The sequence below is a fragment of the Musca domestica genome, unplaced genomic scaffold (genome assembly GCF_030504385.1).
Source record: "Musca domestica strain aabys unplaced genomic scaffold, Musca_domestica.polishedcontigs.V.1.1 35, whole genome shotgun sequence".
Taxonomy (NCBI): Eukaryota; Metazoa; Arthropoda; class Insecta; order Diptera; family Muscidae; genus Musca; species Musca domestica.
In genome coordinates this window covers 7,101,320-7,129,312 of record NW_026712315.1, presented here as the reverse complement: position 1 = coordinate 7,129,312, position 27,993 = coordinate 7,101,320, and the positions used below count along the sequence as shown (strand labels likewise).

The window sequence follows — 27,993 nt, the reverse complement described above, 5'->3', positions numbered from 1 at the left end:
CAATACATTTAAATAGCTTGATATTACAACAAATATTACACAAAAATAACAAAAAAAAAAACTTTTGACTGATACAAAAAGCTCTAATAAAGGAAAGCATTGGTTTGAAAGTTGACAATTAGGCGGTTGAAAGCTGATTTGAAACTTAATCTTACTATACGAAATTTCAAAATATCAATACACATTCTGATTAAAAAAAATCTTTAGAAGTATTTACAAACTAACGCTTTGAACGACAACTGTAGGACTGTGAATTCGACAGAGAAATAAAAACCAATAATGCGATAGCATTATTTTGAAACTAAGAAGAAGACATTTAAAATTATGTCAATTAAGCCAAGGAATATTTGAATACTTTAAAGGAAATATTTTCAATTTATAAATTTAAATGTTTGAAATTCGGACCATGTTCTGGAAAATTTAAAGACAATTTTTTGCTTGTCTTTATTTATTGGGGTCAACAGAAAATGTTGAACTTAATGTGGGGAGGCAGTTGTGGTAGTACAAAGGCCTATTATAACAATTCTTTGGCATGTTGTTATTATTTCAAGTTAAGACATAAGAATATGGTTTAAATATTAGACAGATATGCAACTTTGATTGAAACACGACAGCTAACTCAAAGATTTGTAGCAAAACACTAAAAGGATTTAAGAATTCTAATTCTGTTCCTGGATAAGATATATTTCTTAATTAAACAAAGTATTCCATTTAAAAATTGTGAGAGTAAATATTTAGATGCCAAACAGGTCTTATTACAATTTAAATTGCCATTTGAAAATACAACGTTTTAAATTATTATTTCAATATTGTTTTTTATTATAATTAGAATATTAAATTAAGCACTTGCAAGCCGTAAGCAAGAAAAGAAATCAATACAAATAGTTTGGTAACAAAATGAAGAGTTTAAAAGATAAGAAAATAAAAATTAAAAGTAAATGCCGAGCATTATATACAAAAGTTTGATTTTTTATAGGTAAATAGATTAGTTTTCGCAAAGATTAAGTAAAATTAAATAAATATTTTAAAATTACAGGGATACATAAGTTTTTAAAACAATGCCATGCTTAAAATTATGAAGAATGACTATACATACAAAAAGTAGAAAAGCTGCAATTTAAGTTGGACTGGGTGGGCGGGAAAGAGGTAGTAATCGAGTCTGAGAGTTAATGAAAAGCGTTGTGTTGTGATTAAGGAAAATAGTTGAACTTATTATCTAAAAAGTAAATAAAGTGTTACCTTATTGTTAATGGTTTTGTTAACAATGAACCTGCTTAGGGGTCCTTCTAAACTTGCACTTTAGGGTTATAGGAATCTCAACGTGTTAAGGCTAAGTTTGATTTTTCTGTTTGCAAATCCGCAACAAACCACCAAAAGGCACTTATTTACTTTAGCTGAGTAGTAGTGATAATTCCATAACTATACCTAAATACATACATACATATCTAACACAAAATTTATACTTAGGTTTTAATTATTTACATATGCTTTTCATTTTGTTTTTCCTAACTAAACTTAAAATTAAGTAAATTTTTATGATTTTGTGCTTTTCTTAAATACTATGTTTTTTTTAACTTAATTATATTATGGCTAAGTTTAGTATAGACATTTTTTGGGGGAGAATGGGAGGGATGTATTCACTTTTTTCTTTTGGCTTAGTACTCTGTCCTATTCCATTTTGTTGATGCTTATGTGGTTGGTGGTTTACCATGTACCCGGAATCGGTAGAGACACGTGTATAGCGGTTGACCATGATTCGATTCAATGCGCAACTCAACAATTTCATAGGGCCGATTGATATTTTGATTTTGCACCGGGAAGTACTGCAAAGAGGCGTCGTTATCAGCGTATTCATACTCACCGAAGAGAACGGGTTCTTGATCCTTTTCGTGTTCCAGACCCTGCAAAAGGGAGTGGGGGTAAATTATAAAAAAAAGTTTTGTTAAACGGCACACCAAAAACTAATTTTATCTACAGAAGACCTAAAGAGGAAATTCTTCATCCGCAAAGGCCCCAAAGATACTACGTCTCTGATTTTCATTTCTAGTAGAACCTCAAAAGGTGTTTTGCGAAAGAAAGGCCTTGTCTGCCAATAACAGACCTTCAGAAAGTATTCTATCACAAGGAGAACATCAGGAGTTCATTCTATGCGAGAACTTCCTAAATCCCTTTAACCACAGGGTCCGCTATCTATAAGAGACCTCCAAAAGTTCTTTAACTCTAACTATGGGGGACTTTTAGAGGTTGAACTTGCTATTGCAGACTTTCAGAAGAATTTTCAAGACCTTCAAAAAATCTTATATCAAGTGGTTTTCTTTCTAAAGAAAAGTCTACTATCTATGTGGGAACTTCAAAAAGTCCTCTATTCATAAGGTACCCCAAAAATATTTGTGCCTGAAACACCATTTAAAGGTTTTCTTTTACTAAGACCTTAAGAAGCTGTTCTATTTTTATCAGGCCTTCAGAAGATATTCTAACTATTTAAGATTGACAAAGGTCCTCTAACTATAAGGACCTTCATAGCTCATAGTCTTCTATCTATCGACGGTCAATATGAGGCCTTTAAAATGATCTTCAGAATCTTCTCCAGGCATAGGAGATTGATGGGGGGACCTCCAGAAAATATAACATTCTAGTTCTATCTCTAGGAAACCTCAGTATAAATCATTGGAAGGCTTTCCATCTTTCGGGTACCTTCAGAAGGTCTCCAAGCTATGGGATATCAACTAAATATCACTTAGCTTAGGTATTCTGTTTTCAGATGATCTTGAAAAGCTTTAACTTATGAGAGTCTATCAGAAGGTATTTCATATCTAGCAGACATTCAGATGGTTTCTGTCTCTTTGTTATCTTCAGCAAAGGTCCCCAAGTTAGGGTATATCTTCAAAAGTTCAAATAGCTAATGGAGATCCTTAAAATCTCATGTGTTTAATTTACCCTTAAATTACCTTAAGTTACTTCTATCAAAAGATGCTCAAGGTATACGATCCCTTTTGAGGGTCTTATCTCTAAAAGAGCGCTTCAAACGATGTTCTGTCTATAGGAGATCTTCATAAATGTCGTCTAAGATACCTTTATAAAGACTCCTAGCTGCAGAAGTATTTTGGAAGGTCTTCAGTTTTCAGGAGAAATTCAGACGAATTTATTTTTAAACCTGAGACTGACCTACAAAAAATCTCAAGAGACTTTCAGAATACCATCATCCATTTCTAGAACACCTTCAGAAGATCTTCTTAATGTCTAATAAACCGCTTCAATAAGACCCTTGCCCCTAGGAGGAGTTCATAGGTCTGCAGGACTTCATTTTAATCAACTTTGTAAACTAAATTTAATTTTATTAACTTACCCAAACTGTGAAATTCTTGGGCGCAGAATCAATAGCTCCATTGGGTGCCAAGCTTTTGGGTATATGCTCCAGGGTAAAGCCAGTTACATAGACCAATGAGTTTAATTTCAACACTGAAAAACATATATGGATAAAATAATTAAGCACCAGATCCGAAGCACAACTGAAACTCTTTTCAAAGTGAGTATAGAAATGAGTTTCAGCTCTGTTTCCAAATTTTTCTCCCTCTTCGAACAGGTAATTCACACAAATTCTTACCCAAAAATCCAGGGAAACCCTGAAAGGCCCAACATTCACCAGGTTGGACATTAGGCGATATGGCAACACGTGGGGTATTTGTGGGATACCACAAGGGAATACCGAAAATGGATATTTGAGCCGATTTGGTTTGATAACTTTCCGTACAGCGTGTAGACAATATTTGACCACCAGCCGATTCCAGCGCAAAATCAACCAACCCGGTTTTATCGGCATCATAAATGGCCAAAACCGATTTCACAATATTGCGAACTTCTTCCTCGGACAGAGCAGCCTTGATTTGCCCCTCCAGCTTGGTGTTGGTCTCTTTGTGTTTATTCTCCACGGCTATTATGATTTCCTGTTTTAAACGCTCACTTATGTCACGCATTAGGAACATGGCAGATTTGTCAATTTCTTGCTTGATTTTGTCATGGGTACGATTGTTGATGTCCGACAGGCGTTGTTCCAAATAATCCTTGGCCACAAACATTGAATTGACCCAATGTTGTAAATCACCATCATCGAATTTAGAGGCATCTTTCAGCGACGAACTAAAGCCGAGGATGTCAATCAGAGAAAGTTTCACTTGCTGATTCAGCAAATGGAATTGTTCCTCTTTGAGGGTATTCAATTTGGTGGAAATTTCTTGCATGAGATTTGAGAACCGTTGATCGGTGCTAAATTCCAATTCCTGCAGACGTGCAAGTAGATCATCTTGGGTCTGTTGCAAATGTTTAATTGAATAGTGGAGATCTTCGTTTTCGGAAAGCTTATCGCTGAGGGAGAGTTTGATGAAAGCCACCTCTTGGCCCAAATTTTCAATAATCAATTTCTGTTGTTCCAAAAATGCAAAATTATCCGAACCATCCTTCGCGGCGGAACCTTGGAAGTTTTGTAATTCCAAAAGTTTGTCATGTAGTTTTTCATTGATCTGCGAGGAGATTTCATCGTGTATGTAGGTGGTGAATAGAGAAGATTTTAAAAGCTTTGCTATCAGAGCATCGAGATCCAAATTTTCCACCAAAGTGTGATAATGGGCATGATTGTTAATTTCCAAAGTTTGGGAGACCAAACGTTTTATTTCCTCTATGTTTTTGGTAGACAGTTGTACGGGCAATTTGAAATCCGAGCCTTCCTGTAGCTTTACGATAACTTTTTGTACTATTAGATTGAGGTCACTATCGCTGAGTGTTACAGCAGTGTCTTGATCACGTTTTTGCCGCGATATAACTTCCAAATTTTCCTTCATTATTTGTACTATTAAATTAATTTGTTTCGATGATAGCTCCGACGATGCCTTACTCGCTTGCAAATCCAACTTCTTTTGTTGTTCTTGTAATTTAAGGTCCACCAATGTTTGAACATAGGAATTGATGTGATTCAAAATATTTTCACAATCCTCGGTGGGCATGGAATTTTCCATAGCTAATTTGATGTTATCCAATTTCTTTTGACTAGAACTTTGTTGGCTAGAGAAGAATAGAGGTAGAAAGCTTTTGATGGCATGGACATTGGTATACAACGATCCTCGGAGGGTGGTGATCAGCGAGAGGGGCAGCAGAGAATTCCAATTTTGCGTATACACGACACGATCTTCTTCATCCAACAGGTACCAGGCTAAGGTGTTGGTGTGGGTGAGGAAAGGAGAGAAGGAAAAAAAACAAAAAAGCAATGGATTAGAAAAATACTCGCTGTATAATGTGGAACCTTCTTCATTTGTTATACAAAAATAAATACGGGGTAAAACAACGAGGTTGGGTTGATCAACATTTAGTAAAGGGTTTTGTATTTAAGCAGGGGAGAAAATTTAAAGGCCAATTATAAATTTAAGTAAATTTGTTTAAGCGTAGCTAACAATTTTAAAAAATACGAAAAAAAACAAACAAACAAAAATAACAAATGAAGAAGGATAGAGTATTTTTCCAATTCGTTGCCAACTGTTTTCCCCCTCTCTGCTCTTTACCACCACTCACACACACAGTTACATATAGTCATACATGAAACATAAAGGAATACTTACCACCTCAACTCCGCCCGCCCACCCAAGTTATATTTTTTAGAACGTACCCTCCTTCCCTTTCAACCTACCCCTAAAATTTTCGAAAGCTTATGGGAAAACATTAGTTTCTCAAGGAATTTGCAAAGTTTGAGAGACGAGCTATTAAACTGATGTTGATGTGTATCTCTCAAACCAAACTTAGCTTCATTTGAAGTACTTAGAGCTACCCGAGCATATTTGTCCAATAACAAAAATGAAGTGGTATATAAGAATAAAGGGAACATTTGGTTAATTGATACGGTCCCAAAACGGTGAAAGTGATCGACCCCAACTCCGAAGCCAAAAAAAGGTTTTCAAAAACAATAAAATAAAATAAATACCAAAAATTTTCATTATATTCTGATATGACTTTTTGAATATAAAAAATAAATAAAACCATTTTCCCATAAGCTTTCACTTGTCCTTCTCCTAAACTTCCATTTATATCATACAATTGACAACTCAGGAACAAAATTTTGTTTGTGTGTGTGTGTTTACAAAGTGTTTTTATTTGTTGAATAAAAAAATAATATTAAACGATTTTAGAACTTACAAATTGAAGATAGCGAAAGGAAGAGAAAAAAATGAGAATATATTTTTAAAGACAATTTAAATTTTATCTTAATATTTTCTGTTAAAGTTGTTTAACAACTATTTTTGTTCTGTTCTTTCATTTTAATTTCAAAAGTAAAGACACACGGTGAATTAAGAAAAAAGATAGAAAGAATACTACATATATACAGGGCGTTCCAAAATAAACGGGGATATAAATTGAAATAAATGCCTTATGACGTAATGACTTCTTAGGTAAAACTTAAACATTTTTGGGTTAATAGCTAGGAAAGACTTCAACTTTCCAAATAAATAAGGGTCGATCTTACTATGAAGTCCTTGATTAGAACCGGAGTATAAATTAGATTTTATAAAAATCTCAAAATAATGGCAAAACAGGTCAAAAACAAAACTAAAATTTATCTTTGAAGATAGGAGGCCGTTAAAAAAATTGGACTTTAAATTTTTTGGTATGGAACATTTGTTTTCAAATATGGCGGTATCGTTACATCTTTCCAATATATATTAGAAGAGAGAAGAATTTCGAATCGCATTTGAAAAGGATCCCTATATAAAATTTACAGATGACAACTGACCATTTATTTCAAAAAACCTTTCAAGGGACATAAGACATAAGGCCGGGCTTATTTTCTTTGGAGGTAAAAATAGTCGAATTTCCAAAATATTCTAGATAGAAAAGAATTTCTTCCCTAGGTCCCGGCAAAAGTTGTTTATGTCTTTAAAAGATCTCTGACTCTTTATGAGAAGGCTGTTTAAGAAGGCCATCCACAACAGAATATAACATTCATAACGAAACCCTAAAGATTCTGAAATTCTAAGTGTTTTTTATACAAGACCAAAATTTCAATATTTGAGGAGTTCTCTATGGGAAAGTCATCTTCTGGCCCTCCATAGGAACAATTAATGGCTACGATTTGAAGCTCAATTATTCCTGAAGGAAGGATCTTCCCAGATGCACGTAAGAGGGAAAAATGTTGTGTATAAAAATATTGTAGAATGTCTTTTCCAAAAGTATTTTTTCCTCAAACTCGTTAGGACCTGCTTATGGCTCTCCGCTAGAAGACTGCTAGATTATCTTTGAAATAGGATATCTGCTCATTTTTAAGACAGACATTTGATCATATAAAATATATGCTATATTTTCTATGAGAATAATCTATCAATCCCTATATGAATTCCCACACGCTGATTTTCTATCAAAAAGCGGTCATCTAGTCTGCTATTACTGAAGACTAACTGATCGTTTGCTCTTCTCTGAGAGACATTCAAATATTTTAAAAATGAATCTTTGATCGATATATGTTAGAAGCCATCTCGTCTTCTTTAAGAAAAGAGTTTTGTTTTCTTAGAGGAGACTTTTGAAAAAGCAGCCTGTACTTTTTTGAACTTTTGGTATTCTTTGTGAGGAGAAAAGCTTGCAGAATTAAAAAATAATTCTTGTCATCTAATAATTTTGCAGTTTTTACTTTAAGGAAACAATTTTGAATTTGTAGACGATTAATATACCTCTCCTGGTGTTTTTCAGACAAATATTTCATCTAATCCTCCTCTTGAAGATAATTTTTTATTCTTGAAAATTACTTCTTTCCAAGTTATGTCACTGTATTTCTGAGTTACCAAAATGGAAAATCTTGGAAATATCAAGTCTTTATGAATATCATTCTTGTGTTCTGTCCTTCAGTAACGAAATTTTCTTTGATAAAGAGTGCACTTTTCTGCTTAATTCAATTCGCAATTAGCTAAATTTGTTCTCCGTCTATTGCAATCGTGATTTCAGTTTAAACGTTTCCAATTAGTTTATCCCATCATTTCAATCTTAATTCACATATTTCGGTACACCCTGTATATATAACATAAAAAAAATAAACTATATAATATTATGATGTATTAATTATATAATACGTTTTAAAACTATAATGATATTTTATATATTTTTTTTTGAAATATATGTAGTGAGAGAAAAAAATTATATATGTATTTTTTATATATTGCAGCGGTTGGTTTTGGTTATAACACTCTATCCTTCTCCAAATTTGCTATTTTTTGTGAATGCTTTTAAAGCGCTTTGCACGATGGTTTGTTTTGGTTTGGAAAATCGCTAGGTTTCCTTTTAAATTAATGGGAGAATCCATATTTATGGATTTTTTTTCATAATTTTTTGTATTAGGCATGGGGGATGGCAAATGGTTTTGTTTTTGTGGGATGTATGTAAGAGAATTAAACTAAAATCGATATTAACCGAGAAAGAAAAAATGCAAAAAATTTGTACGTTTTTGTTGTTTGTAGAGCGAGAAAAATAGCTAAGACTAAGAGCTACTACTTACGAGGCTAAATATAAAAAATAAATTTATTAAAAAAAATCATATTAGTAGTGATTGTAGGAAAAAGCCTGGAAAAGGGTGATATTGAAGAGAGTATAAAAAATAATAACAAACAAAAAAAACATAAAATTAAAAAATAATAACAAAAAAAATATAAATAAAAAATACTAACAAAAAATACTAAAAAATCAAATGAAAAAAATACTAAACAAGAAAGAAAACAACACGCGAGATTTTACAATGGACAACGTTAAGTAACAGCGTATTTAAGTGTTTTTAGAAAATAAAAATTTTTAAATGGCAATTTGGAATTTTAGGTAATATAACTATCTATAGAAAAAATACATTTCTAATTCCAGTAATCTTTTCCAAATTGATGAAAAGGGAAGTTTTTTAGTAAAGTATAAAAATGGCACAAAATTATGTTGGATAACATAGAAAACAATTTTATTTTCAAGTCTTTTAATCTATACTCTAAATATAAATATATAGAATTAAACTCTATATATCAAAAAATGGGAAAATTAATGTTAAAACATTTAAATTTTATTTTGAGAAGCTAGCTGTTGTTTTCTTTCCATGAAAAAAATAAGTATTGGTGAAAACGCAAAAAAAAAATAAACCTAAATTCTTCGTAACTTATATAAGAACTTTAGAAAAAAATACTCCTCACTAAATCATAAAGTATTTGTAAAAGGAATTTATACGCGATTGGAGGAAACTCTGAATTAAACACGTTCGAAATGTTCGTCACGTTGAAATAATTTACGGCCCTCATCGACGATATTTTGCGAGACGGTCTTTAAATATAGAAAATAATCGGCAGACCAATCGCGCACGTTTTCAATACGATTGAAAGCCTCTTGTTTATATGCTTCATATTTTGCCTCATTTATATATTCGGATATATCGATTTTAGGTAATTCGGGTAATTGGAAATTATATTGAGAAAATGATTTAGGAGGGAAGGGTTCATTGGGATGTAGATAATAGTAAGTACCTGAAATCGAAATTGAAAAACGAAAATATATATAATATAGATAAAAATGTTATTAGAGATATGGTAATCAGCCAAAAGAATATTGTAAAAATAATAACAATACAACGTGCAATGTAAACAATTTTAAAAATAGTATATCACTCAGTAAATATTAAATTTTATTTCAATTATCAATCGTTCTCAAGTGTCTTATATTAATCATGAAAAATAAGGAACTTAAAGTGTATCTTTCTCTCTCTCTCTCTCTCTGTATCAAAGAAACCCCAGAAAACTTCCTAAAAGTGACCCACCCATAAAAAAAAAACATTTAAAAACTTAAATTCCAAAAAGATCTCAAAAATATTCATACTTGAAGGTCTTAAAGGTCTTGTATTCATGGAGAACCTTAAAGGTATTCTATCCAAATGACCTCTAAGGGTTTTTGTCCAAAGGGGACCATGCAGGCATTATATCCAAAAGACCAATAAGGTCTTCTGAAAAAGTGCTAAAAGGTCTTCTATCCATAGAAAATCTAAAAAGTCTTCTATTTATAGAATTCATAAAATGTCCTCTATGAATAGAAAACCTCAAAGGCCTTCTATCTGTTGTAGACCTATAAATACCTCCCATCTATAGAATACTTCAAAGATATCCTATTTAAAGGATACCTCATCTATCCCTCGAAGATCTAAAGGTCCTTTACCTAAAAAGTCTAATAGAAGAGCTCGAAAGTCTTTTATGCACAGAAAATCTCAAAGGTCTTCTATCCATAAAAGACCTAATAGGATTTCTATTAATAGACAACCTAAGATTTTTTTCTATCCATATAAGACCTCAGGACTTTTTTATCCATAGAAGATCTCAGAGGTTTTCAATGCATAGAAGACTTGTGAGATCCATTGAAAATTTCAAAGACTTATTCTGTCCAAAGAAGACCTCTAAAATCTTTTATCCATAGAAAATCTCAAAGGTCTTATATCCATAGACGATCTCAAAGGTCTTCTATAGGAGACCTCAAAGTATTCACAGAAGACCTCAAAGTGATCTAGAAGTCTTGATTTTTACGATTTTTTTAAATTAAAATTTACTGAATACTTAAAAGCTGAATATTAATTACAAAAAAAAAAAAATAAATAAAACTTACCCGCCAACAACAACAATGGCAACAGCATCAACAAAAATAAGAGGAAACGTTTTTTGCTCTTATTATCAGCACTTGAAGATTGCAGCAACCATGTGTCCAAACATAAAACCGATGATATAAACAAGTACAGATTACGTGTGAAATATGCAAAAGCCGAGGTTATGCCATAAGCCATTGAACCAAAGAACCCTATATTTGCATAAATAAAATAAAATTAAGTAAATAACAGCAGAAAAACACATTTGAATTGAAAACCAACCTCTATCTTCTTCAGCCAATTTCGTGTGATACATACTGCTGCTGCCACTGTAGCTGGTGTAACGGCCAACTCCACCGTTTTGTTCACTATTCGACGACCCAGTAATGCTGGACCATGTTGTGGTCAGGGTTGTAACAATGGTGGTAATGAAACGCATTAACCAGGACTCTTGCTGCAACTGGTGATGCTGATTGTAAAGATTTGTGGCGGTTCTACGATATGTATAATCAACCTCATCACCCGAATCATAGGCCAATTTTTCAGCAGCGCTTCTATTTTGGCTGTATTTTGAAGATTCATAGCGACGTCGTATGTATTCTTCTTGGGCAGGATCACGTTCAATCATGTAATTGATGCGTTCATGATGATTTTCCAAAGATTTGCGGGACATATTGGGCATGGCAACAATGCCGGGGGCCAATACACGACGGTGTGGCGATAGTTCAGAGTAGGTGTAATCCGTTTTGGGGGTGGTCCTAGGAGAAATAAAAAAATAATTAATATAAAGAAATTATTGAAAAAGTATTCCGTTGAACTTACTTCCAGTATTCTCCAGCCTTTTTGTATTCCAAATAGGCCACATGATCACTGGCCTCCAAATTATCCAAACTAAAGGAGTTGCCCAAAAACCCACTCAAATATGATTTGCTCTTGCTCAATTCCTTTTCACTGTTCAAAACATTTTGTGTGTGCTCCTTGACATTTTTCTCTTCATATCGTGTTTCGATTTGAGCCTTGGATGCCTTAGCACCACCGCCACTTCCTCTTGAGGAATATTGGGAAGCAAAATGTGTTATAAAATTGCTGGCTTTTGGTGTTGATGTGGCCACACTGCCTCCAGACTTTTTGGTCTTTGTCACAACAGTTGTGGTGGTGCTGGAGGTTTTGCTTTCTGTTACCCCACCGCCAGTTTGACTTCTAAACTGTTGTTGTTGTTGCTGCTGGGAATTACTAGATACTGATGTTATAGCCCTTGTATTTGTTGTTTTTGTTTTATTTTCAGGACTATCATCGCTGGAGTAATCTGATGTTTTGATTTTGGTTTGTGTCATTTTGGAGGGACTATTTTTACCACTAGCCTCGACCGATGAAGATGATGTCACTTCCACGGTCTCTTCAATTATGGTTCTGGAAAGAATGAGAAAATAAGGTTAATATTGTTGATTTTCAGGATGGAATATCAAATAATTATATATAATTTCAAATGCTAAACCAATTTTAAATCTCGAAATAAATCTCTGTCATAAGAAAGTCCGCAATTCGGGATGAACGAAGTGGATTGGAAGCAAGGTTGCATTTCTAGTACTTATTGAACCACCACTAGTAATTAGTAACATTAAAGCTTAAGTATAATACTTTACAAAAGAACTGCTGAGTTTTTAAAATAAGGCCGATCTCGAAACGTGCTCATACGGGGGAGATAAAAAACTGCAACAAAGTCACACGCCAATTTTTTTTTAAAAATTGAATTGAATGAAAGCAAAAACTTTCTGAAATAGCATCTAATTTTAGAATTAGTTTAGTCCTGTTGGAATGTCGAAGGTCTGCAGCCAAAATGATTGCGTGCCCAAGGCTTTATTACACCCTCCAGAATATTTTCGCGATAATATTCGGAATTTATTCGGATTCCACGGTCGTTTAATACGAGCGGAGAGCGACAATCGGCTGTTATGTGGGCCCACACCATCACCATGGCCGGCGCTTTAGATCTGGTGGCCAACCGAAGGTGCACATTTTCAGCTGACCTTTTTGGCAAGTAAACACGATCATTTTTTTTTTGTTTGTTTACAAACTGCGGCACAACGAATGTTTTCACATCGGAGAAAACAAAATTCGGCATTTCACCACTTTCGGCCAAGCGAAGCATCTCTTAAGTTCTTTTGAGTCCATTTTCTTAACGTTTCGGCGTAAATTCTTGCACTTTTTGGAATATTAATGGCTTTACGAGTTCATTTTTCAATATTTGCCGAATGGAATATTGCGATAAGTTCAGTTTACGAACAATTTTTCGCCACTACGACGCGGGTTTCGATCAAGTCGCTTCTTTACTTTTCGAATCATTTCTGCTGATGTTGCTGTTTTCTTCCGTCCACTTTCTTGACCTCCGGCTACGCTACCCGTATCGCGGTAACGAGCAACACAAAGATTTATTTATATTTAAATGCTGGAGTGCTCTAACGATAGCCACTTGGGGTTTTCCAGCCAAATATAAAGAAATCGCACTATCACGCTTGAATTCCATCACGAATAACTTTTTTTCTGGGAAATTCTCACCAAAATGCTTTTATACGCTTGAAAACAATATAATAAGCTGTCACTGGAATTATTTTAACAGTTGTCGGACGAGTAGCTTAGAAATGACAGCATTCTGAAGTTAGTTGCGGTTTGTTCATCTCACCCTGTATGTTAATCATATTTTTAAGGACACAATATTAAGAATTCAAAAAACGAGATTACAGTCAGTTCTGTTAAAATTCCTCAAAACACCCGATATTCCACCAATATAGTCAATTTTTTACAAGACATTTTTCTACGCAGTGAGAAATCAAAATAAATTCTTACATTCAAACTCGAAGCAAATATTCAAATAACTCACAAAAAAACTTTGCTCTTCGTTTAACGCAGAATAAATATGTAAGAAAAATAAACTATAAATAAATAATTAAAAAAATACATAAAATATGTGTGTGCGAACGAAATGTATATAGAAACATTTTCAAACGTGTTATTTGACCTTGAAATTTTTAAATATGCTGTTTGGAGGGAAAACGGAGACGACGACGACCACAACAATGAAAGCATTCAACACAACATGCTGACGACGGCTATGACCTGATGACGACTTCAATAATTATGAGGTGCGGTAGGGTAATATCTGGTTGAATGAACAATACTGTTGGATGGCTGGCTTCTGATTTATGTAAGGCCAACAAACTAATGACGGTCAAAATCGACCAGAAAAAAAAAAAAAAAACAAATAAAGTTATAACGTAGAATAAACACCAAAGCGAAATTACGTCATTGTTTAAAGGGAACTCGAAATATTTTTGGGGAGAAAAATAAAATGTTAAGAGAATTAAAATAAGATTGTGGTCGGCGAAGCTGAACATGTGGTATACACTGCTCCGTACAAGAAGAGATGAATATCAACTAAACACTCAGCAGCTAAACAAACCTCACGGAGTTGGCTGTTATGCCAACGGATTTGGATTCAAATCTTTAGACTTACAAAAAGTAGTTTTTAGCCATAGCCTATGCCAAGAAGGGGAAACGGAAACAAAAGTTCCTAAAAAGACGATCAGTGAAAAATTGTTGGCTTGAAGACTGCCTACGGGCCATGTCTTCGTTTAGAAAAATGAAAGGAAACCCGGTATTTTTGAGGAATATTTTTGGAAGGACCACAATCAATTGAGAATTCTTAAGAAGACTTTATTACATTAGGCTAACAATTCTGAATTTTGTCTAAATTTTCCAAGTAGCGCAATAAAACTCAGTTGTCATGAACCTCTAGATTTTTGGAGAATTTTAAAGGTACCCCAAATAAGTAATAAGTTTTTGAAGATTATTTATTCGATGGTTATCAGTTTAAAAGCCCATGTTATTAAAACATCGCATTTTTCATTTTTCAAGGACTTGTTTTTCAAGAAAAATTAGATATTTTATCGTGGTTTTATGAATATTTTCTCTAGCACTGTCAGAACTATAAACGTGGATCTTTAAAGAGAATTTTTTCAAGCAATTTCTAAGATAAATTTTCCTAAGAACTATCAGAGCTATAAAGTGGAACGGGAGCAGGGGTCTTCTGTGAAAGCCTAAGTATCCAAAGATCCTTCAAAATAAACTACTACTGCAGCGTTTTTCAGGCAAAAATCTTTGCTGACAGGAAGGCCATAGAACTGCTGGCAAATAGAATCAAAGCGGCCCTGAAGGCTCTAAATTCGGTTACAATCAAATCTATCGATACTGAATACCACAGACGGTGGAGCACTTATTACTCAACTACCTACTACCTTCTCTATTCCTATCGTCAAATACACGATTCTTCTTCTTCACTATTAGCTTCCTTCCCTTTTATTACTTTATTCTTCTCTAAATTAGGAATTAGGTCAAAGATTTAAACGAGAATTTTTAAAGAATTTTTTCTCTAGGACTATCAGAGCTATAAACTTGTGTTCTTAAAGAATACTTTGTTGAAGATTTTCAAACTAATAATCGTGGATTTCGAGGAATATGTTTCAGGGTCTTAAATTTTTTTTCTGAGGGAGCTGTAATAGGGGATTTTTAAAGAATATTTCTTTTGGGAATACCAAAGCTATAAACGTAAATCAATTTTCTAATTTCCAAGGCCGCTCAGACCATAAAAGTGGTTTTGTAGATTTTTTTATATTGTGGATTTTAAGAATCTGGGGCAAGTAGGTTGATTTTTAAAAATCTTTTCTGAAAATACGTTGCCTTTTAATTTTTTTTAGAAAAAAGTTTTTTGTTTGCAGTTGGTGATCTCACCAGATATCCAAGGACGTACTATGGGAAAATAGTTGGGCTTACAGTGCTTTGACAAGCAGGCAAGCTGAAGCCAGAGAAAAGAAATAACTGTAAGAGACAAAATCATCAGCATAGGTACCCGCGTGGCGAACTAGGCACATGTACTGCCAATAATCAACATGCACAACCTTCACCTTCAGACTTGAGCCGAATAAAAAAAGTATCTGCTAATACATACTAGAGGTGGCTCTGATTTCAAATAGTGCAGCGATGGCTTGAATCATGCACATTAGCCTACATCTCAAGAAATTGTCTACGAAAAATCAGAATATATGTGGAAAAAAAATGTCAGAAATATTTCTCCGTCTAAGGGCTTATCATCGGCGTAGAGGATGGATCAACGGTCTATATTAAGGTAACAATGGTATGTTGAACAAGGATTCCAAGACTGTTATCAGTTCTAAAACTTCCTTTTTCATTTCATTAACCCGGAGACACTTGCTTTTGAGTTTATGATTTAAAGTTTCATGCTCACAAATATTGACCTGCTGATTATTTCAGTGAAAATATATATGATTGTATGTGGAGCATTATGGTACCATCACAGCGATAGGGTTAAATAACATATAGAAATGTTTACCCACTTATAATATGTTTCCATACTCACGACAAGTCTCACTAATCCGCTCCCACCACACAACATGTGGTGAAGTTACCAAAAAAAATCATCAAAAATGCCTTCCATTAAAAATGTAAACAATTCAAACTACACACTATTCACAATATGACATCATAGTTAATTATGGATAGTGGAGCGGCGGCGAAGCAGGTAACAAAGCTGAGTGGTTGTGAAGAACTTGGAGATGGCCAAATCTAAAAATTGCCCGCCATTTGTGTCGGGGTACAGTGTAAACAAAAACAAACCTTTTTTTCTAATTTTTGAGCGAAGCTTTGTGTTGACTAACAAAAACGATACTGTAAATAAAACTGAAAGCAAAAGACAAATTGCGCCAAATGTGGGCTTGTATTGGAAGTGGTGGCTGACGACTGGCTGTGGTGCCTAACAAACATCACCACATCATCATAGTATATAAACCACAGCAGCAACAACAACCGGTGGCCTCTTAATACCACGTTTGTTATTCGATTGAAATAACGATATCTAAACATGCGAAATTGGTTTTTGATTAGAGACAACAACAGCCAACCACCCACCCCGCCTAAAGGTGATTTAAATTGTTTCATTTGATAGAAACATCTCTAGAGGAAGGGGGTACAATCATGTTATATCAAGGTAAACATTTGAAAACTATTTAATAGAAATGTTATTAGTTTTCTAACGTACGAGTTGTTTGGAACAAGTTATGTATAGATTTTGCTGATTGTAATCAATGCCACCAAGCGATGACGTTATTGCTTACGTTATAAACTCAGTTTATTTATTTTCGTTTTGTCACGATATTAGTAAAAAACACGTTTTTTTTTATTAATTTTTGTTATAAACTGAAAGTAAATAGCTAAAGCTTTGATTCGGGAGGCTATGACCATGTATGTTTATGTCTCGCTCACTGTCAACAGTGAGGTAAACTAGATTTTGTTTATCTTTTAAATTAGATTCAAATATGAAATTATTGAACTAGGTAAGGTTGGCTTAGACAATCAAAAATAACTAAACGGAAATAAATACGAACGAAATAAACGTGTAATACAGTTCAATGATTTTGATTTTTTCATTTCAAAATTAGGCATTGATCGATGGCTAGATGATCTAGCAAGGCTGCATTAGAAAAAAGTTTTCTATGGAGAATTGATTCAGATAAAACATTTATCTCTTTAGCCAGCTAAATTCATTCGAATGTCTGTCTCCAGATTGACTTTGTACACCACCTTTCCAAGTTGCAATATAAATATTTGAGTGGCTAAAAAACGACAATAATCTAAATGCAGGATGTGATGAAAAAACTGCAACCAACTTCAGACAGCTGTCATTTCCAAGCCACTCGTCCGACAGCTGTTAAAATTATTCCAGTGACAGCTCATTATATTGTTTACAAGCGTACAAAAGCATTTTGGTGAGAATTTTCCAGAAAAAAGTTATTCGTGATGGAATTCAAGCGTGATAGTGTGATTTCTTTATATTTGGTTGGAAAACCACAAGTGGCTTTCGTTAGAGCACTCCAGCATTTAAATGTGAATAAATCTTTTGAGTCTCGTACCATCTCTCGTTACCGTGATACTGGTAGCGTAGCCCGACGTCAAGGAAGTGGATGGAAGAGAACAGCAACATCAGCAGAAATGGTTCGAAAAGTAAAGAAGCGACTTGATCGAATACCGCGCCTGTGAGCTGAACATATAGCAATATTCCATTCGAAAAAATATTAAAAAATGAGCTCGGGGTAAAACCACTGAAATAGCAAAAATTTCAAGAACTTACTCGCAACAAACAGAATATATAGTCAAAAGAGCTAAGGAGTTGCTTCGCTTGACCGAAAGTGGTGAACTGCCGAGTTTGGTTTTCTCCGATGAGATAACATACGTTGTCTAGCAGTTTGTAAACAAACGAAATGATCGCGGTTACTTGCCAAAGAGATCAGCTGAAAATGTGAAACTTCGGTTGGCCACCAGAACTCAAGCGCCGGCCATGGTGATGGTGTGGGTCGTCATAACAGCCGATTGTCGCTCTCCGCTCGTATTAATCGACCGTGCATCAGAATAAATGCCGAATATTATCGCGAAAATATTCTGGAAGGTGTATTAAAGCCTTGGGTAGGCACAAACACTTTGGCCGCAGACCTGGGACATTCCAACAGGACTCAGCATACCACTAAGAAATACCAAAGTGTCGATCACCTCAAGCAAGCGCTTCACCGGGAATGGGCAAAAATGCCGTGAAAAAGAATTAGCTGGAAACGAGGCTCGCGATAGATTACCAAGTAAAATCCAAGTATTTTTTAACAAACATTCACATTAATAGCTCTTAAAGACCTCCAGAAAATATACTGATAGCTTTTCACTTTTTTTTTAAATACCCACGTTAATATCGCAATAAAATATAATTTTAAGATCTCCGTTTATAGGTCTGATAGTCCTTGATAGTCGTTCGGAATTTTTTTTTAAACAAAAGCTCTGCAAGTTTTTGCAAATTATTATTAAAATCTACTTTAATCGCTTTAGGGAAATTCTCAAAATCCAATTTTAAAGTTCAGAGGGTCCCTCAGAAAGTGTTCTTTCAAAAAATCAACGTTTAAAGTTCCGATAGTTCTTCGGAAAATATTCCAGAAAATATCTTAAAAATCCACGATTATAGATAGCTGTGATAGTCTTTCAGAAAATATTATTAGCAAATTCCTAATTATAACTCTGATATTCCTTTAGAAAATATTCTTAAAAATCCCCGATTGTAGTTAAGTTTAGTGATCATCCTGCAGAAAATATTCTCCAAAAATCCCCGTTTGTAGGTCACAATTATATATTTTAAATACTATCTCATTTCATCCCAATTCAATATAGTTCTTCAGATTTTAGAATCGAATACATTCTATGGCCTAAGTTGTATTTATCTTGAGGCATATCATACTACAATCCAAATAATCCAACAAATTCAATAAAATTGTTTAATATCTTTGCCCATTCTCTTCATTCGCTGTAGTTTGTTTTTTTTTTCTAAATAAGTTTAATCCCCCAAACAGGTATGCTGTCATGAGGAAATCACTTAATATAGCTATTACTCAAATCTATGAAAAAAAATTCAAATATATTCGTATTATTTTAAGACCAAATACTCACCGAACATTTGGTAATTGTGATGTCGTGGACTTCTTTTTGTGATGATGTGTATGTGGCTCATCACCAATGTGATCACAATTTTCGTGGTCACAACTGGAACGTAAAAATGGGGTTTTTGATCGAGACCTACGTCTCGTTTCCATGGTGTGTTCACTCATGTCTCACCCGATGTAAATATTACCTTCTTGCTTTCTTTCCGGTGGCCCAAAAACCTATAAATATCAACAAAAAAAGTTTCCATTTAGACGAGAAATTCCAAAACTAAACATAAATTTGTAAACAAATTATTACGAGTTATGCCACGAAGTAACGTAAATAAGTAAGATAAACATTGCGAGCGAGTTCATTTTGTAACATTGATATGAAGAATACCAAGTTTGTATGAAAGATATGAGTTGTTGATAGACAAAGACCTTGAGACATGATTAGAGAAGACCACTACATAGATGGGTACTAACTCATTAGTATGTAATGGGTGTTGTAATTAGCCAAGCATGTTAATTGAATTTTTAATGAAAAACAAGGAAGAGTTATGTTTTTGAATAGATAATAAATGAGCAAGAAAATGAACCTTTTAGAATAGGGTTTGCCATTTCTACATACGAAAAACTAGACACAATTAATTGAAGGGATATAATGCACTTTCATGAATTCCTTTTTTTTTCTGTGGAAACAATATTCTCGTTATTTTTACTTCTGGAAATTAGATTTCTCTCTCAAACATATATTATCGATGAGTTGTCATACAACACACCTTAATTCATTGGAGTTTTCAAAATAAAGTCACAAATTTAAAGGTGCTAATTTAAAGAACTAACATCGATCCATCCCAATTTAGAAATCAAACAACAATTAAGAAACTATATTACCACATGGTACTCATTTAAAGCACTCTTCGCCGAGTAAATCAAATAAAATGTAATAAACATAATTTTGACTGTATTTGTTTTGTTAGACTAAAACGAAGAGCCACACTTCAAGTCTATTAATGAAAATCAAATAAAATTTCTTAAAAGTACGAAGGTCGGTAACGGCAAATAATGCAAAAAAACAGGCTAAATCGTTTGAATATGAAGATGATGATAATAAACATCATCGACCCAATTGATACAACAACGATGGGTATCAACAATTTTCCCGCCAAACTGTTTACAACACATTGCCTTTGTTATATGTACGTAGTCTCCCGCCTTTCCAAGCTGTTTTATGATTCACCACAGAAATGTGTTTTTGTGCTCCCTTCCTCTTACCCGCTAAATTCCACAACATGTGCTGGACGAGGTACAACAGATATTTAAATTCACGCCGTTTTCTTTTAAAGCTACGCAGATACTCAATCTTATTTTAAATATTGTGGATTAATCAACATTAAAGGGCAAAAATGCTAATATATTTGATAAAGGGTAGTGGCGTCCGACAAAGCTTTAATGTAAATGATAAATTGTTATTAAAAACCAGATCGGAAAAAATGTCGGACAAAGGCTTAATTAACTAAAGACAGCTGGAGCATTCAAATACTTGAGAAAAATGCCATCCACCATGAGGTTGATGGTTGTTGTTGTTGTAGCAGTAGTACATATATGTGTTTGCGTTCTGCTAATCTGGTTCCAGCTCCAGGTTTAGAAATTCGGCTACTTTAACGGGCTGTAGCCAGAGATCTTCTGGAGTGAGTTGGGTAGGTTTGGCTGTGCAATTAAAGAGGTGTAGCGTATTGTGCAGGCCTGTATCGCACGCCGGGCAGGCGACACGCACATCTTCATCAATTCGTGCCCAATACGAATTGAGACGACTACACCATCCTGAACGTAATTGCGCCAAAACTACCCTGGTTTGTCTAGGCAGCTGACGTTCTTCAGCTCCAATGGATGGGGGGTGGACTCCGAGGACCACAGACCGACCTATCGCGTTATAAGAGGTCAATAAGGTTTCTTTGTCCGCACCCCAAGAGCTGCCGCCTAGCGCCTTGAGGACATTTTCATCTTGTCGCAGATAGCGACATTATTTACTGAAGACCCGCAATGCACTATATAGTGGTGTTACTCTAAATATTTTTGAAAAATGTTCAAATACATACTCAGAACCAAAATGTTAAAATAGCAGCTGGAAATTTGGGTCATAACCTTCAAAACAGAGAAAATCGAAAAAACGTTTTATGGGGGCTCAACCAAAAAGTGGACCACATTGAATAATTTTTGAGGAGTTAAAATACCCACTGAGATTTCAAAATACAAATTACGGCATATTTTTTGGATATTAGGAACAAATCTAAAAAACGGAAATCACGAGGTACGGGTGCCTAATCATGGACCTCAATATGAAGGAAAACATCTAAGGTAAAATTTAAATGCCTGTACAAAATTCAAAGCACTATCTTTAGTGCTGTGAGACCTACGTGATTGCAACCGGCCGTCGGATGGATCTAAATAAATCGACATTAAATTTTGCGTTGATCATAAATATACTTTAAGGGTCCTTCAAGAATATTTCGAGGTGTTGCAAACGGAATATACCCTCCATTTTGGGGGTAAAAATGGTTGCAGTTTTTTATCTCACTCTGTAATGAGAGAAGGCCTTGAACTTTCAGAAATTCGTTTTCTCTGTGGAACTAAAATTCTCGCATTTTTACGTTTCTCTCTCTAACATATATTATTGATGAGTTGTCGTACAACACACCTTAATTCACTGTAGTTTTCAAAATAATGTAAGAAATTTAAAAGTGCTAATTTAAAAAACTAACGTCCATCCTAATTTGGAAATCAAAAACCAATTAAGAAAAAATAATAAAAATAATAAATAATAACAGACCAAGTGGTACTGTGTCCACAACATGTGCTGGACGGAGGTAAATTCCCGCCGTTTTCTTTTGAAGCTACGCAGATACTCAATCTTATGTTAAATATTGTGGATTAATCAACATTAAAGGGCAAAATGCTAATATGTTTGATGAAGGGTAGTGGGGTCCGACAAAGCTTTAATATTAATGATAAATTGTTATTAAAAATTAGATCGGAAAATGTCAGACAAAAGCTTAATTAACTAAAGACAGTTGGATCATTAAAGGACTGGAGAAAATGTGTGCTAAGAGACAGGTGAGGCAAAAAACAAGTAGCAGTAGCGTTTGGTTCGACTGGTCCAAGATTTTAATGCCATCCACCATGAAGTTAGTGGTGGATTTTGCTGTCAATAAATGGTGGATTTTGCTGTCAATAAAGTCAGAACTCGTTATAACACGTTAGTCTTTCGGAAGTTTGAGAATATAAGTTTTCCTCGCTTTAAAAGAAGGAGGTACCGTTTCATGGAAACTATACCTGTATGGGGGAGTGGACCTACTTTAAACATTCCTTAAAAGTAGTTGATATTATTTACTGAAGACCCGCAATGCCAAATGTTAGCTAATTTTGTTAAACATTGAGGCAGAAAATTTCAAGGTATTGTTATTTGGGCACTATATAGTGGCCTTATGTGGCGTTTCCACTGCACTTGATTCGCTCTCCATTCGTTGTTTGACCCTTAACTATGAAAAAACTACTTAATTCTTCACACAAAATTTCCTGAGCGAACACTCATATTTGTACGTTGTTCAAATCAAATCACTCTCAGAACAACGAAAAAATATGTCTCATCCCTAACAAATGAGAGCATTTATCGAAAAAATAAATTATGACATTTAAAAATTAAAAATAGGAAAATTTAATGAAATTTTAAAAATTTTTGGGAAGACTGAAAATTATGAATGAAAACTACAATGTTGAATGGCGTATGTACATTCAAACGAAAGTACATTTTGTTTTCTCTCTCATCCGAGGTACGCATTTTGTCCACGAGTTGAAATTTTCACAGAAAACTGCAAACAAAAGAGGCAATATTTTCAAAATGTTTGTATTGACAGAAAAAATGTTTGACAAGTGTCTCTCCAGCAGAATTTAAAAATAGAAAAATACAAAAATATATTCAAAATGTCAACATTTACACAAAAAGTTGAAAACGTGAATGAAAATTATAAAATTATTGATATAATAAATATTTGGGAGAAAAACAATCATTTATTCTATTCATATTAGTGAGAATTTAATGTAATTTATTAAAATTCCTATTAAAATCATCAAACAAAATTTTTGAAAAAAGGAATTATTTTACTATGAATTACGAATCGTGCCGTATGAACGGGTTAATTCGTGTACCTAATTCTGAGAGCGAACAACGTTGTTCGGTTTCCAATGGAAACATGTTATTACTCTAAATATTTTTTGAATAATGTTCAAATACATACTAAGAAACAAAATTTTGAAATAACAGCTGGAAATTTGAGTCATAAACTTCAAAATAATAAATCGACATTAAATTATACGTTGACCATAAATATGCTTTAAATTTTTCGAGAATATTTCGCGGTGTTGCAAACGGGATATACCATCCATTTTAGGTACAAAAAGTAAAAAAGCTGTAAGTTCGGCCGGAACGAACTTTGAATAACCTCCACCATTTGGAATGACACAGACAATTTTCTGTTTTAGGCTGTAGTATCCATTTCGAACTTCAAATACCAAATTTGAAACAATTCCGATGAATAATGTCGCTAGTGGTGTGCCACAGGGATCTGTTCTTGGCCCTCTATTGTTCGTTATGTATGTTAATGATTTGCTGAGTTGTATTAATGGTAGGAACTGTATGTCGTTTGCATTTGCTGATGACATTCAAATTTTGTTTAAAGGAGAATATGTGTTTATGGATGTGTTGCAGTCGTCAATTGATTTTAATATTAATATGTTGGTAACTTGGTTGTCCTGTAACGGTCTCTCAATTAATACTCAAAAATCTAAAGTTATGTTTTTTGGGAACTTGCAAGAGGATTCAATTAGAGTTTCCATTTATAGGACGCCTATAAATGTTGTAAGCTCGATGAATGTCTTGGTTTGTTTCTTGATTCTGGTTTGGTGTTTGATGTGCATGTGAATTCTTTAGTGTCCAAAGTTAACTTTATTTTAAAGAAGTTGTACTGCTTGGACATAGTTTTGCCTAAGAAGATTAAAATTCAGTTGGTACATGCATTAATAATGCCTCACTTTTTATATTGTATTGAGATTTTTGGGGGTAGCTACGGTTTTGTTTTTCGTAAGTTAAAACTATTGTTTCATAGAGTAATGCGATATGTTTTTTGTGTCAGACGTCGTGGTCATATATCTCCTTCTGTGAAAGAGTTTCTTGGTTGTTCGTTTGAGTGTTTTGTGAATTTAAGGTCAATGTTGTTCTTCTACAAACATTTTAAATTGAGGACATCTTCTACTCTTTTGGACCTTTTTAAGTTTTCGAGATCTGTAAGGAACCTGCAAATTGTTATACCACGCTTGACTCCTCTGTTGGAAAAATCCTTCTATGTAAGAATTGCTAGCATTTTCAACAATCTGCCACCTAATCTTAAGACATTCAATTCTTCCCTAAAATGTAATAGGCGTAAATTATATGCTCATTTCAATATTGTTTAAAATATATAGTTTTCTTGTGTTAATTTGTTTTTTTCCTGGTCGAGGGTACAAAATGCTAAATTGATCGAAATTTTAATTGAAATCTTTAAAATATTGGATACTGGGTGGTACGGTTAAATGGGGACTAAAGAAACGACATTGAAGATTGAAGAAAAAAATTTAAGAACAATGGTTCAACGAAAGACAAACAGACCAACAAACGTTAATTTTTTAACTATTATTATTTTTTTAAGACCAAGTAGACGATGGTCTATGTGATGCGTATATTTTTGAGTTTTTCCTCGTCAAGACTCAAATTCCGCTACATATTAATATTCTATTAACGAAATATCTATATTTTATTCGCAATTCCACGTTATTATTGAAAAACAGGGAATTTTCCTTCCTGCCAAATACGTCATGCATTACAAACATTTGGCCCAAAAAATCGAAATCTACCTCAAGCGTCTTAGTTATGCAATTGATATTTTCTTCTTCTGCTGCTGATGAGGAGAAAATTTAGCACAACCCAAATAATTAAAATAGACAACGAGACAAAATTGAACAAACAGAAAAAAACAAGCATACTTAATGTGTGTAAACATAAACGATGTGCAAAAAATATACCAAGGCAAACAGCAAAGAAGAAAAAACAAACAGATCAACTTGAATAAAAATTCTCTGCAGGGATCGCCAAAAGGCAAAAATCAAGGCATCCAGCCAAAACCTAAAAAACAAAGCAAGAAAAACAGTACATGGGAATGGGAACAAATTGGGCTAAGAGTATTTATGTTGACTTAGAACATGTTAGAAGGAAACAAAAAAAAAAAAAACAGAGGAAACCATTATAGTTTAAATATAAATAAAAATAAATAAATGAAAAATAAACCCAACAAAATAAAAGTCGAAATAAGCACAATTTTGTCAACTAAATATAGACGGTAGAATTCGAAAGTTTTCACATAGTCGATTTTGCTTACATATAGACATTGACGTCAAACATACATTCATACATATGCTCGTTCATATCTCTGTGTTTGCGTGAAACATCGCGAAATAAAAACATACTTTTTTCCTCACTAGTGGATTAGTCAGCCAAAAATAGGAAGCAACAAAGAAAATTGTTTTTCGATCGAAATATTCGCAAACGTTTTGTTCTCGTGAAGCAAGTCACACGATGTGATAAAGAGGCAAAAGCAAAACATAAATATATTTTTGTTTAATCAAAAGCAACAACTGTACTCGAAAACAAAATCTTCAATATATGAAAAGTGAAAAATAAAATTAAATATAAATTTTGTAATATTGTTGAAGGTTGTAACGGCCAATAACGACCTCATCATACAGTTCATTTATGTCTTTCTAGAAAGCCTTATGAATACACTCGAAAATTATTATCATATAAGTTATACTCAAAATCGCTAAAATTTGGAAGCTACGTATGCGATACATATGCGATATAGACAATATAGGTATAGTCGGAAAAATATCTATGCAACAAGTGGTCTCATTTGGACCCGGATTTTTATAAATACCCCCAAAAAGTCGAAAAAGGGCCCATTAGGGGGGTAAACCAAATTGATGCCAAATTATATCAGCAACCTACCGTTCCAAAATGCTACAATTTGTGCTTATATCTTTTCTGCGTCCCGAGATATTCTCTTCTGGGTATGTTCAAAAGGCCACGAGAACCAGAGTTTTCTAAATTTTACAGTTGTTGTATGTAAAAGGCCTTCGGCCGGGGCTGCGATTTCTGGTATATTTAACAGTCACCAAAATATCCTATTTTTGCTCTGCTGAATATTCACATTTGTTTGAAGTTGTATAGTTTTAGTTAAAGAAGCGCAGGATTTTCTTCGTTACCCCTGGAAGTAGGAATATTATCCAACATGAATTTGTATCGCTTGATGTTCAGAAAAATAACATTCATTGCATAATTGCTGTTTTTGCCGATCCAGTGTTGTTTCTGCCCCTCACTAAAATAAGCATCCATAGTAACGGCGAAGGAGTAATTTAAGAAGTCGTATTTCTTTTTTTTAATTTGCAACATTACCTCGAACCTCCTTTGGGAATTATATACAGCTTAAGAATGATAAGGAAGCGTGTTTCATTTTTAACTGTCGCAATAGTTTAACAACTTATATGGAAGATGGGCGACGAAGGTTGAAGTAAACAGCTTGTTTACCAAGTACCTCCATTAAGCACATTCCTACCGCTAGTATATGTACACACGCTATGTATTTCATTTTCAAGGATTTCACAATGTATATATTTCTATTTTGCTTGCAAAACGCTTCGAATTAGCATTACAAATTTCTAAGTGCTGACTTTTTGCAAAGCGCACACCTCTGTTAATACCTCAATGACAATTGGCAACACTAAATGCTGCTCTGCTCAGCTCTCTCTCTCCTTATTACAAGGCACCCGGCCAGACGACATTCCTTGAACACACATGTTCATTACTATCCAACAACAAACCAACCAGGCAAAACAAAAAAGAAAAACAAACAAGGTAGACACAACAATAAAGGGGGGAATTGGAAATTTTACACGCTGGAGGTCCGCACATGACGCTGACAGTTGTAAAAACAAATCTTAAATTTTCCAAGTGAATAACATAAACAAAAAAATGCTATTGGCTGGCTCAAACTTGTTTTCCTACATTCTTGCATATTTTGCCTGCCACTCAAAATAGGACGCGCTCAGTCAAACAAATGCATGGCGGCGGCAGTTGGCTATTAGAAATACAAACGGCGCACAAACACACTCACACACACCCAAGCGCAAACAAATGAATGCAACAAACAAGCAAACACACAATACGGCAATAAATATATACAATAATTTTTCCTTCTTTTAATTACAACAAAAACAACATAGCGGCGTCGAGACATGGTATACGAATAAGAAGAAAAAAGTGAAGCACTAAAAATGCGGTCATCAATGTTTTTTGGAGAGTAAGTAGATTTTGATTATCACAATTGATAAACTTTTAAATACCACTTACTTTTTTCAATACAATAATTATGTTGTAGTGTGTTTCTTTTTTGAAAGCAACACTTTTTATATTTTTCTTATCCAGTACTTTTTCTATGAAGTTTTTCTTTTCAATTCTTTTACTTTTTTGCACATAAACTGCGCTTCTTTTTCACAAATATTTTCTTAAATATTCTTCTACACTTTGAGAGCTTTTATTTTTCGTTTCTTATTTGAGTTAGTCATCAACTATGCTGTTTTATAAATTTTATTTTCTTTTGCACATTTAATTGTATTTCCTTTATTTCTTATTGAAAAACACACGCGCAACTCATACACCTGGGGAGTACAGCCAGACACGTCCGTTCAATTTAATTGAAAATATGC

The 27,993-nt window shown here is 33.9% G+C and overlaps 1 protein-coding gene across 1 annotated transcript; it reads right to left on the bottom strand.

The window, feature by feature from the left end:
• On the bottom strand, positions 1-27,992 carry LOC131800484 (klaroid protein-like). The gene is made up of 8 exons (XM_059125853.1): positions 27,638-27,992; positions 19,169-19,380; positions 11,441-12,028; positions 10,901-11,376; positions 10,642-10,830; positions 3,605-5,203; positions 3,347-3,459; positions 1-1,901 (listed from the first exon to the last, which is right to left on the bottom strand). Exons 2-8 carry the CDS (start codon positions 19,324-19,326, stop codon positions 1,689-1,691), a joined length of 3,336 nt encoding a protein of 1,111 aa, XP_058981836.1. The 5' UTR covers positions 19,327-19,380; positions 27,638-27,992; the 3' UTR covers positions 1-1,688.
• Between the last annotated feature and the right edge of the window lies 1 nt (position 27,993).

Coding starts and splice junctions, on each gene's coding strand:
- LOC131800484 (XM_059125853.1), bottom strand. CDS start 19,326: ATGAGTGAACACACCATGGAAACGAGACGTAGGTCTCGATCAAAAACC. Junction 12,029..19,168: donor TCACAATTACCAAATGTTCG/GTGAGTATTTGG, acceptor CATTCTTTCCAG/AACCATAATTGAAGAGACCG. Junction 10,831..10,900: donor ATTGGCTGAAGAAGATAGAG/GTTGGTTTTCAA, acceptor ATGCAAATATAG/GGTTCTTTGGTTCAATGGCT.